General features: G+C 42.6%; 1 protein-coding gene across 1 annotated transcript in view; it reads right to left on the bottom strand.

The window, feature by feature from the left end:
- Positions 1–16,111: 16,111 nt before the first annotated feature.
- Positions 16,112–21,729, bottom strand: part of L3MBTL1 (L3MBTL histone methyl-lysine binding protein 1) — an 84,363-nt gene continuing 78,745 nt past the window's right edge. The window contains 3 exon segments of the mRNA XM_030212521.1: positions 16,112–16,246; positions 17,069–17,131; positions 18,625–18,782. Of these exon segments, the coding sequence (XP_030068381.1) occupies positions 16,112–16,246; positions 17,069–17,131; positions 18,625–18,782 (356 nt within the window).

Genomic DNA, 21,729 nt, shown 5'->3' with positions numbered 1-21,729 from the left:
CTTACATTTATTAAAACTGAATAACTAAACCATAAACAAATAAAATAGAATTCTTCCTTAAAATTAAGTTTAACATACATACTAAAGACAAAATTATCAATTTTCAATGGAGACTAATAACTAATATCATTCAAAGATATTGGTACAGGAATATGCAAACAATTGACTAGCCAACTCCCCAGGTAAAGGAGAATGACCTATCCACAAAGTCAATGGACACAAAAAGTGAGGACAAGTTGAAGAGGAGATATGGAGGCTCATTTTCAAAGCACTTAGCCTCCCAAAGTTCCATAGAAACCTATGGAACTTAGCCTCCCAAAGTGCTTTGAAAATATGCCTCATAGTAACATAGTAGATGACGACAAAAAAAGACCTGCATGGTCCATCTAGTCTGCCCAACAAGATAAACTCATGTGCTACTTTTTGTGTATACCTTACCTTGATTTGTATCTGCCATTTTCAGGGCACAGACCGTAGAAGTCTGTCCAGCACCAGCCCCACCTCCCAACCACCAGCCTCGCCTCCCACCACCGGCTCTGCCACCCAATCTCTGCTAAGCTTCTGAGGATCCATTCCTTCTGAAGAGGATTCCTTTATGTTTATCCCACACATGTTTGAATTCCGTTACCATTTTCATCTCCACCACCTCCCGCGGGAGGGCATTCCAAGTATTCACCACTCTCTCCGTGAAAAAATACTTCCTGATATTTTTCTTGAGTCTGCCCCCCTTCAATCTCATTTCATGTCCTACTGCCTTCCCATCTCCAGAAAAGGCTTGTTTGCAGATTAATACCTTTCAAATATTTGAACGTCTGTATCATATCACCCCTGTTTCTCCTTTCCTCCAGGGTATACATGTTCAGATCAGCAAGTAGTCTAGTGGTTAGTGCAGCAGACTTTGATCCTGGGGAACTGAGTTTGATTCCCACTGCAGCTCCTTGTGACTGTGGGCAAGTCACTTAACCCTCCATTGCCCCTGGTACAAAATAAGTATGTAAACTGCTTTGAATGTAGTTGCAAAAACCTCAGAAAGCGGAATATCAAGTCCCATTTCCCTTTCCCTATTTGAGATTCAACATGGAATGTTGCTATTCCACTAGCAACATTCCATGTAGAAGCCTGCCCTTGCAGATCAGCAACGCGGCCGCGTGGGCTGCATTGGTGATCTGCAAGGGCAGGTTTCTACATGGAATGTTGCTAGTGGAGGAGTAGCCTAGTGGTTAGTGCAGTGGACTCTGATTCTGGGGAACTGGGTTCGATTCCCACTGCAGCTCCTTGTGATTCTGGGCAAGTCACTTAACCCTCCATTGCCCCTGGTACAAAATAAGTACCTGAATATATGTAAACCGCTTTGAATGTAGTTGCAAAAACCTCAGTAAGGCGGTATATCAAGTCCCATTTCCCTTTCTACTTACTGATGTTATTTATGTGTATTGCCGTCGAGGCGCTTCACAGTTGACTGCTTAATTCTTGTGTTTTAAGGAAGTCCTACAGCCACATTTCCCTTGGTCTTTTATTCAATGACAACTTAAAAAGATTTGTTTGACCCCTGATGCAGGCTTTGATTCAGAAACACAGCCGTGTCGGGTCGTCATTTTATCATTAATAAAGGTTTTTTGGATTTCTCTTCAACTCGTCCTCACTTTTTGTGTCCATTGCTTTTGCTATACATGAGGATTCTCCTCTCTGTTTTTTGTTTTCTTGTTCTATCCACAAAGTCTCCATCTTAATGACTAAGTCAATTCTGGGTTTGCACACTGTGGGCTACATTCAATAAGTGGCACACAACCCCCCCCCCCCCCCCCCCCCCCCCCCCGTTTACTAAGGCACACTAATGCCGACACAGCCCTTTCACTTTGAATAGGCTTTGTCGGCATTGCTGTGTGGTAGCCACTAGCACAGCTTAGTTAACAGGGGGGTAAAGTTAGGTGCCAGGATAATCAGCCCTAAATTAGTATTTGTAAAGGGCGGTAAAGCGTCTTTTATAGAATACTAAGTTAACTGATGTTAAATGAATGTGCCCAACTCATGGCAGTTAGGCATGCAAATGCAGGCATTCTATAACATTGCATCTAATTTCTGGGAATGCCCCTGACCCACATGTGCCTCCCACAGCTATTGCCCCCTGTGAAGTTGGATGCTATGAAACGTAGTCACGTAGGGTAGATCTGCGCATGTCCTAATTACTGACAATTAAGTGTTTATTAATTCCAATTGATGGTTAGCACCTAACTGATTAGTTTATGCATGGATCTGGGATCCACTCCCAAATGTGGGCAACCTCTACAGTAGAGAATGACACGGGGACTGGGACCTGGGGTAACTGAGGGGATGAGGCGGGGTCTGGGGACAGAACCTGAGGGGATGGTGGGGATGAGGACAGAGCCCGTGGGGATGGGGACAAACTTTGTCTTATTCTACTTTGAAGCCTGTTAATGAACTGGACTGTTATTTATGTTTGAGTGATGCAGATGACAATATTTTGATTTTTTGGAAAAACAAGCAAACATGCTGGCCACAACTAGCAAAATTTGCATGGGGGAATCCTGTGGAAGACTGAATCCTGAAATTGTTGATGACTTATTCATTCACAGATTACAAAATCATAACAGTGCTTCATAAGGCATATTTCTTCCCCGCTAGGACGTACAGAACAGGTTGTATTTTGTACCCCTGGACATTTTAACAGGGTGGATTAGGATTCCTTGGGGTAGTAGAAGTCAGCTATTGTTGGGGTTGGAAGGGTAGAGGGTGGTGGTGGGAAGGAGGGTTATTATAGCTGCTCATTGTTATTTTCTATTTGTGATTTATAAGCAACAGTCACACAGCCTATTGTTCCTTTTTATACTTTAATATAAAGATTTAAAAATAAAATCATAAGAGTTCAAGGCTTCTGCAGATGAGGACAGAGCCAACGGTGATGGAGGGTGGACAGGGACAGAACCTGCGGGGATGGGGTGGGTATGGAGACAGGGCCCTTAGGAATAGGATGGGAACAAAGACAGAACCTGCGGGGATGAGGTGGGGAGGGAGACAGAACCCACAGGGACGGGGCAGGGACAAACTTTGTCGCCATGTCATTCTCTACTTTACAGTTCTCCAGTTGCATCTACAAGTCATCTCTAGTGTCTAATTTTCATTAGACCACAGGGCTTTTTCTCATCTGCTAAATTACTGTCAACTCTCCTGCTCCATGGGGTAAGATACTCATTAGTAGAAGAGGATTTAATGAGGGGCTCTGGATGTTCTGTGGATGGACAATATCACACTATGGGGCCCTTTTACTTAGTACACGCTAAATGCTAAGAAGCCTATAGGTAGAAATTGGGCTTCATCATATTTAGTGCACACTAAGCTTTAGTAAAAGGCCTTTACATCAACTTTATTCAGTAACCCTATGAATTAAAAAAAAGGCCAAAAATCAGCTAAAAGAAAATCCAACAAAACAACGCAAAAACCAACCAAACTTTTTTTTTTCTGTATACACTCTTACTGATACTGGTGAGCACAGGTCAGAGTCCCCCCCACCTCCCCCCACTCCACACACACTAAAAAAAATGTTTTTGTAAAAGATGCTAGCAGGTTGAAAGATATGGAAATTTGTGGGGAAGGTCAATGCGTTCAAACATTAAATAAGACACGCTCTCCACGCCCCACCAGCAACAAACAGTAAAGGTACATTGAAAATTCTGTTAAGTGAGCAGCCTTAGCTCATTTATCTTATCTAAAAACAAGCCTGGAGCACTTGCATATCCTTACTGTGAAAAGTAAAAGCTATGTTGACAGTCCCCTTATTATAATGTACATACAATTAGCACAGCTATTCACTGGTACAAAAGGACACCGCTCTCAGAAAGTAAGCAGGTCCCAGGGCTGTCAGTTCCCAACCAATGTATCTTGTAACTAAATCCTCTTCAAACCACACTATTACCCCTACAATTGTGCCATAAAAGACTATATACATATTTTCAAAGCACTTAGCCTTCCAAAGTTCTGTAATAAGTGCTTTGAAAATATGCCACGGTCTAGAGCAGATTCTTGACTTAAGTGTCAATGGGAGACAAGGGGCGAGGGTGAAAGCATGTTGCATAAGAATTTGAAATTACAAGCATTTTCTCAAGGTAAGCAGTCACCTTTTCCTGCGCTTTAAAAGTAATTTATAATCGTAATCATCGGAATTTCTAAAGTATATTCCTTAATCACATCTCACAATGATTTCCATCTGGCCACCTCTGGGACAGAAGCAGGCAGTACGTCTGAAATAGAATTTACCAAGGATAAAAACAATCTTTCCCCGTGGCATGGGGGAATATTAATTCCCCTAACCGTTCTGCTTCCTGACACTGACTTATCAAGGTTGTTGCCACTGTGCCAACAAGAGCCTGTCCCTTGGAAAGTAACTATGCTTTTCTTTTGCTCAAACGAGCAACAAAGAAGCCAGTGATTGCAGTAGAAGTTTTTACCTGCATTGGAGAGAAGCAAAACCTGCTGAAGAACTAAGCAACCGACACGGAGAGATGTTTGCACTGACTCAAGGCAGTGGCTGCTCTTAGTATATAAAGGCTCCTATTATCCCCTTCAATCCCTCCCCTCCCCCTTCGCTTTCTGCACTGTTTTTGTTGAACTTGTTCTTTGGGGAGAGTCAGTCTGAAGGTCAAATGAATATTCTCAAGGAGTGGCTTATAGCAAAATAGTAAATCATTAGCTGGTTCACTTGTTGGGATGGGGGGGGGGGGGGGGGGAGGTGTTCCAGACTGGCACTGCCCAAGCAAAGGGTTATATTGATGCTGCGGGTAAATTCTATCCCCTGACATCTGAACAAAATCCAAACCTGTTTCTTGCCATCCTATCTTCTTGCAGAAAGGGGTTTTGGATTTAGCTCAGATGAGATGCATTCAGGTACTGAGGAACTGAGTTCGATTCCCACTTCAGGCACAGGCAGCTCCTTGTGACTCTGGGCAAGTCACTTAACCCTCCATTGCCCCATGTAAGCCACATTGAGCCTGCCATGAGTGGGAAAGCGCAGGGTACAAATGTAACAAAAATAAAATAGATACTATTGGAGATTCTACATGGAATGTTGCTACTATTGGAGATTCTACATGGAATGTTGCTATTCCACTAGCAACATTCCATGTAGAAGCCTGCGCGGCCACATTGGTGATCTGCAAGGGCCGACTTCTACATGGAATGTTGCTAGTGGAATAGCAACATTCCATGTAGAATCTCAAATAGTAGCAACAGTGGAGGAGTGGCCTAGTGGTTAGGGTGGTGGACTTTGGTCCTGAGGAACTGAGTTTGATTCCCACTTCAGGCACAGGCAGCTTCTTGTGACTCTGGGCAATTCACTTAACCCTCCACTGCCCCATGTAAGCCACATTGAGCCTGCCATGAGTGGGAAAGCGTGGGGTACAAATGTAACTAAATAAATACTGGAGGTGTTTTCCTGTCCCCAGAGGGCTTATAATTTAGAGTTCAAATCTTTGCATTTGATTTTGTTAAACAACAAAGAGCAAACCTGAGGCAGAAACACTTCTATATACAGTATAACCTCTGTGTTATAATTAGGACTTACGATTAGTTTTAACTGACACATGCAGATGTGGGGGGCATTTTCAATATGAGATCTAAATCCAATTTTAGACGTTTTGCTGAAAACATCCAAAAATCAAGTGATGAACATAGCGATTTTTGAACCAGAAAAACGTCCATCTTTTTGTTTCAAAAATGGTCGTTTTCTAAACGTTTTGTGCTCAGTCTCCCTGATATTCAGTCAGCAGCGGTCAGCATTTAAACGCTGATCATTGCCAGCTAAATTGTCCAATGATATTCAGTACTAGGCCCTGACCACCTGCACTGAATATCAGGGGATAATTTGGGGCAGGCAGGCTGTCGGAACTTATGCAGGCCTGGCCAATATTAGCCTGAGCCGCATAAGAGTTATGCAGCCCCAGCTGAATATTGGGCTGGGGCCCACATAACGTTTTGTTTTATTATGTAAAAAAAAAAAAAAGAGCCGTGAGCCCCCCCTCCCACCCACCTCCGACAATGGCCCTCTTTCCTTCCCCCCTCCCCCCAGCTTGTGGCAACAACCCATCCAGAGGGTCCCCTCCTCCAGCCATCCAGGTAGACCCTTCCCCTGGGCCTACCTGTAGTCTGTGGTGGTCATTGGGGGCAGGAGCGCAGACTCCTTGTGGCCTCTGAAGGAAAATGGCTGCCGTGGGTTGGGGGAGGGGGAAGGAAAGGGGGTCATTATCAGGGGGAAGGATGGGAGGGGGCTCAGGCTTTTTTTTTTTAACAAACAAAAAAAAGAAGTTATATGGGCTGGCCCCAGGCCCGATATCAGTGCAAGGACCTGCATAGCTAGGCTGGCCAAAGTTAGGACAGAATTTGGCTGCTTAGCTATGCGGGTGCCAGTACTGAGTATTACTGGCACCCACATAACCCCAGCCTCCTCCCTAACACCCCCCCCCCCCCGTACCACTTTAGTGCCACTGAATATCGGGGGATAGGTGGTAACAAGTGATTTAAGCAGGTAGGAGTTTCTTTTGTGGCCATTTTTGGAAAAAAGACGTCCAAGGGAAAAACACACAAAATCAAGCCACTGGGATGTAGGGGGAGCTAGCATTCTTAATAGGCAGAGCAGTGGGGTAGCCTAGGGGTGCTGCAGTAGACCCTCTATAAAAACGTTTAATCAAAACGTTTTAACCCTCCCCCAGTGATGTCTGGACATTTTTGAAGCCAAAATTGCAATTTAAATACATCGATTCAAGGGGTTTCATGTTCAGAGTATTAATTATATTTATACCTTTCTCACCCCCTGAAGACTTCTTTTAAGTTAAGAAATTGATTTTTAACGGTTATATGCTTTAAGTCATTTTTGTAGTTTTTCCTATTAAATTGATAGTTGAAGGTTTGTTTACACCTCTGGGCACCTCTTTTGCTCTACCTTACAGTATTTATTTAAGTCTTGTTTTCTAATTGTAATTTTTACTTTCGCTGAGGGGGGATATGATAGAGGTCTGCAAAATACTCAGTGGTGTAGAATGGGTAAATGTAGATCGATTTTTTTTATCTTTTTCAAAAAGTACAAACTAGAAAACACTCAAGGAAGTTGCATGGTATCATTTTTAAAATGAACAGGAGGAAACATTTTTTTCACTCAATGAATAGTTAAGCTCTGGAATTCATTGCCACAGGATGTGGTATCAGTGGTTAGTGTATCTGGGCATAAAAAAGGTTTAGACAATTTCCTGGTGGAAAAGTCCATAGTCTGCTATTGAGGTACACATAGGGAAGCCACTGGGACCAGTAGAATATGGAAGGCGTTTGAAGAGACAGTGCAATTGTAAGACTTCACATCAGATTGTCTAATACACAGGCGGGGTAGGGGAGGGGGGAGACAGATAAGTAGGCAAGAATAAGGGCGGGATGTAAGGGGGGGAAGCGAATGTTTTTTCTTTTTGAATGAAGCAGTTTATAGGGGACTCGTAGGAGGGAGGGAGAGGGATGCATAGGTAGGGGTAAAAGCAGAAAATGTAAATGCATTCAGGTGTCGTGGGAAGGTCATTGACACTATATTGGGGAAGAAGGTGCTGATTGTTTGCTGTATTGCTAGTATGTACAATAGTTCGTTAATGTCCGACATGTAATGTGTTGACACCAATAAAGATAATTTCCCCCCAAAAAAGTAGAGGAGTGTGGTAGCCGTGTTAGTCCACTCTTAAGGTTATCAATAGAAATCAAACAAAATAAAACATGGAAAAGAAGATAAGATGATACCTTTTTTTATTGGACATAACTTAATACATTTCTTGATTAGCTTTCGAAGGTTGCCCTTCTTCCTCAGATCGGAAATAAGCAAATGTGCTAGCTGACCGTGTATATAAGTGAAAACATTCAAGCATTACTACCCACCCCCATCCTCCCACCCTGTCAGACTGTCATAGTAATGCTTGAATGTTTTCACTTATATACACTGTCAGCTAGCACATTTGCTTATTTCCGATCTGAGGAAGAAGGGCAACCTTCGAAAGCTAATCAAGAAATGTATTAAGTTATGTCCAATAAAAAAGGTATCATCTTATCTTCTTTTCCATGTTTTATTTTGTTTGATTTCTATTGATAACAAAAAAAAAAAAGAATGAATCTTTCTACTATTTGGGATTCTGTCAGATAGTTGTGACCTGAACTGGCCACTGTTGAAAGCAGGATATTGGGCTAGATGGACCATTAGTCTGATCCAGTAAGACTATTATTATGCTCTTCTGTCCTCCTCTCCATTCCAAGGGAACGACAATAAGAAATTATTTAAAATTGAAATTTTTTAAGATAAGCAATGAACAGCATATGCATAAACCAGTGTTCACATTTATTCACTGTATCAGTAGAAAACATGGACAAACACATCACACCAGCAGCTGATTTGCTTATTTAACCTCTGTAATACTTGGGAAGTAAAATACCAGGTCCAGACAGTTGTAAAAAACAAAAAGAAACCTCACCAAGTAAATTCTTCATGAACAGAAAAAGAGTACAAATCTTCTAACAACCCCCTCCCAGCAGACCACAAACAAAGGGGAAATAAGTCGGGAGTATAGTTGGAAAGAAGCTTCTGCCACAGTGAAACCACTGACACAACTTAACATGTTTGGGAACCTCCCCCCCCCCCCCCCCCCCCCCCAGTTCTTGCAACATATGTACATCCAACTCTAAACCTGGGATTTTGAGAGCTCACCTGCTAGCGCTGCTCAGCTACGTTATGATATTACAAATACCAGAGCCACAGACTGTGGTGTCACATTAGCACATCTCCTGTGCTGCAGAATGTGCCCAGGCTGTAAACAGTTGTCTAGCTCATAAAAACAAGGTCACTGAAAATATGGTTAACATTTCCTGTTTTGTTTCCAATTAAAACACACTTCCTGTTTCATGTGCTTTGTTTTGAAAACAAAACAAGAAAAATGAATGAAATTTCATGTGTTTTCAAACTGTAGCCACGGCCAGCTCCTGTCGAAAGAAGCCATGTGGGACTGGTGTCATACCCCCTTCATTTCACCAGAAAAATAATCCTTCTGGACTTGCTCACAGATTCTCCTTGGACACACCAGTGCTCCCCTAACCATTTCTTAGTGCACATTTGGTTCACTAGCATGCCTTAGAAGATTTAGGGGTCCATTTACTAAAATGCGATATGTTTTTTGCACTTACAGAACATTTACCATGAAACACAATATGAGGTAATTGCAAAGCCTGTGTGGGGTGCGCCCAGTACTTGCTGCACAGGGCACTCACTTACTAAATAAGTCCTGCAGTACAGTAACCTGAAACTCCTTGACTACAGTAGCACATCTAGCCAATTCCCCCCCCCCCCCCCCTCAAAAAAGATATAGTAGAATTAGAAAAGGTACAAAGAAGGGCGACAAAAATGATAACGGGGATGGGACGACTTCCCTATAAGGAAAGGCTAAAGCGGCTAGGGCTCTTCAGCTTGGAGAAAAGGCGGCTGAGGGGAGATATGATAGCGGTCTATAAAATAATGAGTGGAGTTGAACGGGTAGATGTGAAGCGTCTGTTCACGCTTTCCAAAAATACTAGGACTAGGGGGCATGCAATGAAGCTACAATGTAGTAAATTTAAAATGAATCAGAGAAAATATTTCTTCACTCAACATGTAATTAAACTCTGGAATTCGTTGCCAGAGAATGTGGTAAAGGCGGTTAGCTTAGCAGAGTTTAAAAAAGGTTTGGACGGCTTCCTAAAGGAAAAGTCCATAGACCGTTATTAAATGGACTTGGGGAAAATCCACTATTTCTGGGATAAGCAGTATAAAATGTTTTGTACTTTTTTGGGATCTTGCCAGGTATTTGTGACCTGGATTGGCCACTGTTGGAAACAGGATGCTGGGCTTGATGGACCTTTTGTCTTTCCCAGTATGGCAATACTTATGTACTCCCCCCCCCCCCCCACCACCATTTATCTGTATGTCTATATCTTTATGTAACCCCCTCCGGGTAATGTGTCTGCTGCTGAGTGGGGGTGGGAGAATCTCCTGGGGATTTCTATGGCAATGGGAGCTGGTAGACCTGCCTAAGCTGGGTGGAGTTATACTATACTATTCTTGCATTTATGCCCTGCTTATATCGGCTTTGGAGAGATTGATACAGTTGTGGATGTTATGAAAACATGATTGACAGTGTTCCTGTACATGGGGGTGGGGTTATGACGGGATAAAAGCATTTGCATTACTGAGACTATGGTCTTTGGTTGCCCACACCCCCGGCTGAGACCCAAGAAGTTAAAGGGGTGTCTTGTCCTGGCATAAGAAAGCAGAAAAAATGTGGATCATCTCTGCTCTGTATAGAGGCACATTGAGGCAAAGTCACGAGGGGCTCTGAGGCAAAGGGATTAGAGACCCTGAGAGCAAAGCAGGTGGGCAACCTGCTGGAGATTAAGGTTGGCGAGGAGTAGGCCTGCGGAAAAGGAGGGTCCGGGCCACAATTGAGTCTGGCAGCTGGGAAAGAACCCAGGGAGACCTTACTGACAGATGGTGAAAGCAGCCCTGTGTTGTTCTGCCCAGCAGGACAGGATTGAGTTTACTAGGATTGGGAGAAATAACTTTGCACAGGAGGAAAGTAGTCACCCCCTTATCAATTTGCATGTGTTTGCTAGACTGACAATTACAAGAACTAACAGTGATGGAGAGTTGATGGTGAAAACTCCCCTGGCCTACCAGGATTTAGCCTGGCCCTAGCCTAGCTCATCAGACTTAACACTTTGCAGGTGGTGGTCCAGGCTCTGCAACAAAAAGAGCTTAGCCAGCATCCAGGACTGTGAGTGGGACCAGGATTTGTTGGTGCATTGGCTGGGAATGGAACCTAGGCCTCCTGCAGATTACATATATATAGAAAGAGAGACAGCAATAAAGCGAAGTTCATAGGGACATTTCTTGGCAGTAGGACTGATATTTTTGAAAACAAAAGCAAATTGAAATTGTTTGCTTTTTCTTTTTTCTCCTTTTTGTTTTTCTTTCAGGGGGTTATGGGGCAAATCCAAGGGGATTTTCTTGGCAATGGCAGCAGAGTCAAAGGGGGCAGGACTGGATCTAATATTATAGGGGCCCTTTTACAAACAAACGTTAAGCTCTAAGCGTGTGCACTCCCCTGGAGGTAATTTCAGATTTGCAACGTGCCCATAATGCCTGGATGATTTATTTATTTATTTCCTCACATGCACGGACTTTCCAGCAGTAATCGAAAGTTGGCGTGTGCCGACTGGTCATCGCACGTGAGCCCTTACTGCAAGATCAATGGGTGGTGTTAAGGGCTCAGGCCAGTTTTACGAACGCACTGGTTTCAGTTTTACTGCATGCACTTTTCCCGTTCCATTAAAAAAAAAAGCCTTTTGCAGACACAGTGAGAACTGGCCTGGTGCGTGCCCAAAACACGTGCCTACACTACCGCAGGCCACTTTGTACCTTGGCTTAGTAAAAGGATGCCATAGTTCTTTCATTCCTTGTTCTTTTTTTGTTGTTCTTGTTGTTTTTTTGTTAAAAAAAAAATAAAACAAATGAAACATTCCATGCCCTCCTCTACTGAAATAAGGATATGCCTTTTTATCGGGGGCCTTTTTCCTAAAAGGATCAAGATCACCAAAGATACTGAGGAAGATCCACATCAAACTGAAACGTGCTGCATTAATGGAGAAAGGTCTTAAAATTCATATGCTTCAATAATAAATTGAAAATAACAGCTGAAACATAAAAATTATGGAGCTATGAAGAAAACCGAAAAGTGCAATATCAAAATTAATTATTTAGGGAAAACCCAAAACACTTTTACAGGGAGCTGGGGAAAAAGCATTAGCACAGTGAAAGTACTACCTGCTAAAGATGAAACAAACATTCTGGAGAACCTTGTACGTTGGCCCTGTGGAGCATAACCGAGATGCAGAATAGCTACCCTGCATACAGGAGAACTTAGAATGGGTAAATATTACAGCTATGGAATGGCCTGAAGTTGGAAAACAGGTTAAAATTGCCCCAGCCCAGATGGAGTGACCAACGTTTGGCTCAGTTAACACCCCTCATGGCAAACTGCAAAAAAATCAATTGATCAGGACGAGGAACACTTCTATTTCCAAAGGGAGATGCAAGTAATCTTCTCAAAAATTACAGGCCAATAACTTGTCTTCCTATGATCTATAAGCTGTTCACTGCAATATATGCTGACAGAATATATGATCATATAGACTCAACATCATAGCAATAGAGCAGAAGGGCAATACAAGAGAAGCATATGGAATGAAAGACCAGCTCTTGCAAAATAAAGCTATCATGGCTAGTGCTAAGAAAAGCAGAAGCCTCATTGTAGCATGGATTGAATATTTATATACATAAGAATAAAAGAAGCAGCAAGCCTTTGATAGTGTCCCACACTTCTGGATAATAAATTGCCTTGGCAAACCACATTCCATCTCCAGTTTGAAAAGGGCAGTATGTCATTCCTAATATCAGAATCCAGTGAGGAATATTCCAGGGAGACTCCTTGTCACCACTCATTTTGTATAGCACTTAACCCTCTGAGTAAACTTCTTAACTCATTAGGTTATAGATTTAGCTTTAATCTTAGAACTGGCAAAGACCCAAAGATAATATCACACCTGCTGTTTGTGGATGACTTGTTGTACGTTTCCAGCAATCAATATTTGGCAGAATAACTCTGTTTAGTAAAAAGCTTGTCAGATGACACCAGGATGATTTTTGATCTGGCTAAATGTGCTAAGGTGACATCTCTAGCGTACCAAGGGCCGGGCGGTCCACCCCAGGTGATGGCAGCAAAGGGGTGCAAGGAGCAGTCATGCGGCTGTTGGCTCTGTTAGTTTTCCCTGCCCCCTAAGAGAAACCCCTAAGAGAGAAACTTCACTGGCTCCCACTCAAGGAACGAGTTGCGTTCAAGATCTGCACGATTGTACACAAAATCATTCACGCAAATGCCCCAATCTACATGCTAAACCTTGTGGACTTGCCTCCCAGAAACGCCATAAGATCATCCCGCAAATTTCTCAATCTGCACTTCCCCAGCTGTAAAGGATTAAAATATAAGCTGATACACGCCACCACCTTCTCTTACATGAACACGCAGTTGTGGAATGCATTACCTACAGCCCTGAAAGCTATTGATGAAATAAATATCTTCCGCAAATCTCTGAAGACACATCTATTCAACAAGGTCTACAAAGAGAACCCATAGCCTTACAAAACTACCTCACCAACTCACCCGATTATTACAGTCCACCTTATATCCTGCCTAACACTTTCCTTCTCTCTTCCCTCACCTAATCCTTGTACATTACTAATTGTATCTGATATCATGGAATGATTATGTCATAACCAAACTCTGTAAGCCACATTGAGCTTGCAAATAGGTGGGAAAATGTGGGATACAAATGCAATAAATAATAATAATGTTACTTCCTGTTCCTGGGCAAAAAAAGATGTGCTAGTGGAGAGAGGCTGACTGCACTAGCATACCAAAAATGCCATGTTCTGAAACCGCGGAGCCAGCCACTGGGCTGTTCGTGGAACAATGGTTCCAATGACGTGCCCTGTGCTCCAACCTGCTTCCAGCATGCAATCAGGGTGCAATTTACGAATTGGCAAGTTAGGCACATGCTTAGGGCACCAAACTCTTAAGATGTTAAAAAATACTGGGACAGTCTGCTGCTTGACCATCACAGAGGCAGACTCCCACAGCACTAACGCCTGCTGCCCAGTCTCCAAGAAAGACCCAGGAAGTGGAGGAGTAGCCTAGTGGTTAGTGCAGTGGACTTTGATACTGGGGAACTGGGTTCAATTCCCACTGCAGCTCCTTGTGACTCTGGGCAAGTCACTTAACCCTCCATTGCCCTGGTACAAAATAAGTACCTGAATATATGCAAACCGCTTTGAATGTAGTTGCAAAATACCACAGAAAGGCGGTATATCAAGTCCCATTTCCCTTTCCCCCTTCCCTTATTCCTCTGTCTTTGGATTCTGTAATCACACTCCTGTCTGCACTCTGGCACAAAAACTAAGAAATAAGAACATTGCTTATCAGCCATGTAACAGCCACACTGAATAATAATCGCACTCCAGCAAGGAGACCAATAACAACACTGCTTGGTATGTCGCACACTGGTACAAGTGCCCTCTCCTTCTGTAAAACAACAAATAGGCAGTGTTGCGCACAGTACCCTGGATGCAACACTTCTGCCAAGGCTACAATTACCAGAGCAGCTTCCTCAAGCAAATCAAAATGCAAACACTGGAGAAATCCGTTTGCCTTGTTCTGCAGAGAGCATGACGCGCCACAACTTTCCGTTTCAGTTCCAGGTGTGACAACAGAAGAAAAATTGTAGATACTGATGCCAAACGAGAAGAGGGAAACAAGATATGTTGAAAGAATCTGTTCTAAAATTCAAGCACAGAACACCTTGTTTAAAACTGATGGTATATCTTCATGGGAAAGAGAGGATTTTCACCTGTTCATATACACAGGCTGCACCACACAATGACTCATAGTACATTTCAGTAGGATAACATATTGCTGACACCTGTGCAGGACAGTCGTTTCTATTTTCAGTAAAGAAAGAAACAGAAAAGTCGGCTTAAATAAATATAAGCTAATGTGTTCCAGAAAGAAATGCACATTGCAGGGTCTTTAAAGGATGAAACTACAGCTTAAGAATTTTGGGCAAGAAAAAAATCAGTCTGGTTATTAACAGTGGTGATCACTTAGTTACCCATGTTCTACTCAATAGACGCACTTAAGAGACTTTAAATCTTCTCTATTTTCAGTTTCAGTCATTATATAAACCAACTATTGCACCTTCTCACTATGACCTATGGAGGTGTAAGTAAAGGGAGCATTCACAGGAGGAGAGTTGTAGATTAAGTAAAAAAAAAAATACATTGAACCCTTCTGTTAACGTTCTAAAGCTTTGCAGAGGGATGGTTTGGCTGGTGTGGCTGAAGGTGCTGGTGATTTCCAGAATGCAGCTGTTTCTTGCTTAATAATATGTCGCCTTTGCAGCTCTACAAGAGCAAAACTTTCAATCAGACCAAGACCTCTGTCTATTCCTGACCTGCTAACGGACCTCCATCTGCCCAGCCTAAACTTTTCCCATCTTACAAGGGCCGGTCTTAGCAATTGCGGGGCCCTGTGCAGACCAATTAGGTAGGGCCCTGCCCCACCCCTTGTTGACAAGATGCATTTTAAACATTTTTTTTATTTCAAATAAAGACAAATCAAGCAAAACTTGTACAGAAAAACTAATTCAAATATGCACAACGCTATCATAGGAAACCTTTGGGTTTAAAAAGCAAAAGCATGTGCATGTAAGAACTAGATAAATTAATTAAAACAAATCTGCTTAATATGTAATACTTGGTAGCAATAATGAAACAGTAATTGAATATTCACATGGCTGCCTGAACCAACAGTCTTGGCAGCCATTTTTAAAGAGCGATGCGGCAATAAGGCATCAGCGCTGCCCTGAAGACTCCACTACACCACCAGGGCAGCCTCAGGTATGTGCCAGGAGGGCACCCTGCGGCTCAGGGGAGGGGAGGCAAGGAGTCAGATCGCGGCACTGGTGGGGAGCAGGAGGGAGCACCACAGGGCCCCGTGCGACCGTTCCTCTCGTCCCTGCCTAAGACCGGCCCTGCATCTTACCTCAAAGGATTCTGGGAAATGAGGAGTAAAAGTCTCACCTGCCCCTGGGATTGGCATTAGAGAACCTGAATTGTGTCAGTATCAAAAAATGAACTAAATTCACCAGGTTTGCAACTGAGGGTTATGCACAAGAAAAGCTCTCTCTCAACCTAACTTCTGTCTCTTACATGCCAGGGCAATCTTGAACTGTCCCAAACTGTAGAGTTTCTTCCAAAGAGAAGAGAAAAAAAGCGGAGAGTAATGCTAGGGTGGGGGCAAGAAATAAATAGAGACAGACAGAAAGCAGGAGCTCATTAGTGCTTGGGATTTTAACAGCTGCTGCTCTTTCTCTGCTTAACCCCAAAGGAGATGCTGGCATGCCACCTTGATGCCAAGTGCTGGCGCAATCCCTGCTGCTGTCATTTTAAGGTGTCATCTGCATTTTTAAACATAAGGATGGCGTTGTAGATCTTGAGGGCGGGTCCCAGCTTCACAGTGAGGATCTTCACAATGTCAGCTTGCGTCAGTAAGAGAAAAGCCTCCCCATCGATCATCTGCAGGGAAGAAGAGAAATGGCAGCTCATTGAAAACAAACATGCCTCAGGCAAGAGTGCAAGGGCACTGCACAATAGCCTTTTATATTTCAAGAACTGGGTTCAAATCTGTCCTAGCCACTGTTGAAAACCCACCTCTTTAACATTGCTTTTGACTCATAACCACTCGCCTCCACCTACCCTCCTCTCTTCCTTCCCGTTCACATTAATTGATCTGATTTGCTTACTTTATTCATTTTTTGTCTATTAGATTGTAAGCTCTTTGAGCAGGGACTGTCTTTCTTCTATGTTTGTGCAGCACTGCGTACGCCTTGTAGCGCTATAGAAATGCTAAATAGCTAAAAATAGTAGTAGTGTTGAGCCAAGTTTGACAGTAAGCACACACTCCATCCACAAGAGGATGGTTCAGGTTATTCTGCAAGACTGGAACAGCAGGAATGTTCAGTCAGGTGCATCACTAATAACATATCGGAACCCAGAACTTGAGAGCAAGGATTCAGGATCAACATGTAGCACTACAGGCACAGGAAACTAGGACTGGAAGAACACTGTGTACTGCAGGACAGGATTAAGTATATTTGTAAGCGGGAATAGCGGTAATAGGGTATAAAACAGGTTGAAAGAAATGTCACAGGATTGAATATACAGTTGTTTTTTTTTAAATAGAACTCAGTACAGGAATGACAGGGGAAGGGGGGATTTAAGACTGGAATAGCACAGGTTGCTGTAGTTTGCCCTTTACAAAACTCAGGACAGTTAGAAGAATTCCTGATTGTCCGTCCTTCTCATGATCCCTTCCACAGACGTTGCTTCTCTCCTCACCTCATCCTTGAACAGTCTAGCTTGATCCTCACAACCTGTCAAGTTCTGAACGAAGCTGAAGACCTGAAGAAAGCGGCAGAATAAAACTGTAAACCTAGAGTAAAGGTGTGCTCCTCACACTTTAAAAAAAAAAAAAATCCTAATCTTTAGAAACAAGGGCAGTTTTTGGCTAGATGAATTTGAATGATTACAAGTGATTTCAATGGGGAAAGAAAAAAAACAAGAGCTTCTGGATGAAAAAGCTACAGGAAAACCACAGAGCACAGGCGCAAAGCCTGAAAGACCAAACAAACATAGAATAAAATGTACAATGATACAAGAGAAGTCTGGGAGAGAGCTTGAGCAGGCTACTGACCTGACTGACATTCCCTCTATAGTATGAAAGAGTCTGCTGCCTATTTTCCTACTGGTGGGGTACATTAATCTCATGGTTTCAATTGCATAGGGCAGGTGAGTCCTGTAGGATTTTCAGTGGATCCGTGTGATTGAAACTGCAAGATTGTTGCACCTTCCTCAGTGGTTAGGAGCTTGGGTGGTGAACTTATATGTACCATCGGAGATGACACACTGAAGTGTTGGGAGAAAGAAATCCTGCTGTACTCTGCTGGCCTGGGGCCAGAGAAAGCAGCTTCTGAGAATCAGCTATTCAACTTATTTAGGCAACAAGGGTACTGGAGTCACTTGATAATGTTGTTTGGGGAAAAGGAGTGCACGATGATGTTATTTTTGCAAGGGAAAGCGTAATGCTTGTATTTTCCACATCCTGAGTAGTATATGGTGGGAAAATGTCGATCAGCCATATTCTAAGAATCCAATCTCAGCCAAGAAGGGACCATCCTCATGTCACAGTTTAGACCTTACATCTGATCCTAGTCAAAATAAAAAAGGCTAACACTAGATAGACTTTGTCAAGAGAGAACAAACACGATGGCCTACCCTCTTCAGTCAAACTTCCCAGTTGGTAAGGTGGGGATCTCGCTCCGTTATTGACAGTCAAGAAGGGGAAGCAAAGGTGCACTTAACCTTGTGGGTCATCATCTGCCTCTTCTGAGGGAACAAAACACAGGGACCCCTTTCCCCAAGCAGAATCCAAGTCAGATTCCTCATTGTATCTGCTTTATGTATTTCCAAGGGTTCTAATTATGAACCAGGACACCAGCTGGTGGTTCAACTTCCTTTGTGCTCAAGGCCTGTCTCTTATATAGAAAACAGTTAAATGACAAGAATATAATGGTGTAGAGGAATTGCCTAATGATTAGACAGTGAGCTGAGAGCCAGGGAAGCCCAGTTCAAATCTCACTGCAGATGTTTGTGATTTTGGGCAAGTCACTTAACCCTCTATTGCTTCAGGTACATAGTTAAATTATGAGCCCTCTAGGGACAGGAAAAATACCTAGTGCACCTGAATGTACACTGTTTTGATAACTTTCAGGCTTGCAGACAATATAAGAAATTAAAGATAAATAAATAATATTTGTAATATTAATTATGACATCTCTGCAGAATCACCTGTTGGGTTTCTTCCAGACCCATCTTGCTGAAGTATCTTTGCTTACCTCTTCAGTGGTCCACTTGGCCACGGCTGCCGCAGTGATGCCAGCCACACCTGGAAGGAGCTTGCAGTGCTGCTCCCAGCAGAGGGATAGGGAGCGATCGGGGTGGGCAGACAAGGCCGACATGAAGAGAGATTGGTGCATGTTATCTGACGAAATGGCTGCAGGTGAAAAATCACAATTTTAGCCAGGTTACAAACACTTTGCTCTCACTCTTATCCATTCCCTCAATTCTGCTTCATCCACCGATACTCCCTGTGACCCTGGGCATATCACCTTCCACTGCCTTAGGGTTAGATTTTCTAGACTACATTCCCATGTTAATGCAACTACAATTAATGTATATTATTAGTAAACAGGTTCCATTACATAAAACTGGAGCTGTGCAAAATAATGCATGTTAGAACGTGTTAAAGCGGTAGCACCTTTTAGTTATTTTAAGGGCCCTTTTACAGAGCGGCGGTAAGCCGAATTTGGGCTTACTGCTCGCGAATCTGAATCTACCACTGGCTGAACATGGGCGCTGGTAACTACCAGCCCCAACGTGCGCTATTTGCCGCGCTACAGAAAACAGCTAGATATTTTCTGGCGCAGTGCTAACCCAGCAAAATCAGGCAGCACAGCAGCCCTTAATGCCACCTCAATGGGTGCTGTTAAGTGCTCCCCCTACATTGCCACGCGGTAAGTGAAATCTTACCGCACGGCCATGCCATTTGTTGGCCTTTCCAGGGCTGCCGCAGCTGGGGCACAGCCATTTTTACCACAGCTTGGTAAAAGGACTCCTTAAACCTTAGACTGCCTCTGTGGCAAGGAACTATCCTACTGCACCTAATTTCTAACATGCCTTGAGCATGGTTTTGGAGAATCAAGTAGTTAAATCCAAAATGCGGTGGGTTGAGAACCTGGGGAACTAGGTTTGATTCCCACTGCAGCTCCTTGTGACCCTGAGCAAGACACTTAACCCTCCATTGCCCCAGGTACAAATAACCTTAGATTGTGAGTCCATTAGGGACAGAAAAGTACCTGCCAAAAATAATATATGTAAACTGCTTTAACTGTAGCTAAAGAAAGGCAGAATATCGTGTCAAAAATAGCAGACCACTTAATATCTTCACTGAGGAATCTATCTTACAAAGGACTCTAGTTCATTAAGAGGAAAAAGAACCCCAGTCACTGCTGGACAGATTTCTTTTAGGAGTAGCGAGTCTCACCAACCCCTTCCAGCTGTTTTCAGTCATTGGCTCAGAAAAAACCTCTGTCCTTTCAACAAATATTTTTTTCACTTTTTTCTTTTATTGCTTATTTCTCTATCTTTGAAATGTATGAACTTTTAAAGATTCGTCAATGAGTATCAATATATATATATATAAATGCGGTGAAGCAATTATCTCTCTTATGGACAATCCCAAAGGGGACCCGTTTCACCTTCGCTTCTTCAGAGGATGTCCTCTTTGTGCCTCATTCTTTACAGTCTCATATTCCACTGACTGAGGCTCTTTTTCTTCTGAATGAACTCGAGTCAGTTGTAAGATAAGATTCCTCAGTAAGGATATTAAGCAATCCGCTATTGTTGACATTGAGAAAGACTAACGTATAGTGGATTATAATTCTCTATTGATTGAGTATATCAAGTATGGAATAAACATAAACATCTAATCCACACTCCAAATATGAGAATCTACATGGTTTCCAGAAAAAATAGAACCCCCAACATTTTTCCAGATGACCCAAACACAAACGTACTATTATAGTACGGTCTTGATTATCCAATTTAAATGGGACCGAGCCGTTGTTGGATAAGTGAAAAGTCGGATAATACAGAAAACATATGGGGAAAACATACTTTATGCATAACGAACAGGCATAGGGTATCTGTATTTAAAATACAGTTTTGTTTATTAACACTAACCAGCAGCGTGTGAAGCCGGAAAACAAGAAAAGAACCTGCATGCTTCTTAACGGCAACAAGATGACGTCAATGGAAGGGTCTGTCGGATAGGCCAGATGGTCAGATTAGTGAAGGTCGGATAATTTAGACTGTATTGTAGTAAAAACTTATTACCAGTTTTAACAGGTGTTACTGCAAGATGCTGTAAAAACTGGATGATCCCCATTTTCAAAATGACGTCATTCAGGAAGTGACTATTAAGATCCGATTTAGGAAATGACGTTTAGCAAAGAAGATAAAGCTGTGTGTTCAATTTTTGTGACAAAATAAGGTAAACGGCGCAAAGCATTTGCTAAGGGAGTTTCCTAATATAGGTTGGACTAATGAATTTAAAAGGTCAAACTAAGAGCCCTGTTTACTAAGCAGCGCTAAGGGCACATTAGCATTTTTAGCGCATGGTAATGATTAGGATACGCTAAACACTAAGTTCACCCACAGGAGCATATGGGTGACACTAGCATTTAATGTGTGCTAAAAACACTAGTGCGGCTTAGGATACAGGACCCTAAATATTTAAACAGTTGCACAGTACTTTGAAACTATGTAAGAGGTCCCGTTTTTCTAGACACCGTGTACATAGTGGATTCGAGTTCTAAGGGAGCGCTGTAATCTGCAAAACTCGTAAGAGCTGACTAGTCTGAAACACTCCCTGATGGGCACTGATATTTTCAGCCTCTTTCTTTTTCAGAGCGTTCCAGGTTGTTTTGTTTCCCCCACTGCTCTATCATGAATGGATTTCTACCCTTCTTTTCCCTTTTGGTCCAGTCCTATCATTGTTTTGTTCAACAAGATGTGGTAAATTATGTATGTTGATTGTAAACCGCCCTGAAGATCTTTCACAGAGCAGGGTGGTAAATAAAAATAAAACTAGGAAATTAAAGAGGAATGAACTTTTCAGTGATCCAGAGCTTTCTTGGAGCCTCTGCTGAATTGCTGCAGGTGGCCTCCTGAGAGGTTCTAAAAGGGATGGGGCAGAAAGAAGCATTTCCTTTAGTAAGCCCCAGCCTGAAACCACAGAGAGAGTAACATTTAAATATAAATAAATAAAATTTACTATAAAAGTCAGGGATGGGCATTTGTTTGCAATGATATGCGACCTATCCCATGTCATTGTATTGTGTTATCAAATAAAAACAAGCAGAAAACACATGACCTCTAGT

Source organism: Microcaecilia unicolor, chromosome 8 (assembly GCF_901765095.1).
Source record: "Microcaecilia unicolor chromosome 8, aMicUni1.1, whole genome shotgun sequence".
Taxonomy (NCBI): Eukaryota; Metazoa; Chordata; class Amphibia; order Gymnophiona; family Siphonopidae; genus Microcaecilia; species Microcaecilia unicolor.
Note: the sequence above shows the minus strand (reverse complement) of the source record. Positions and strands in the feature narration are given on the sequence as shown.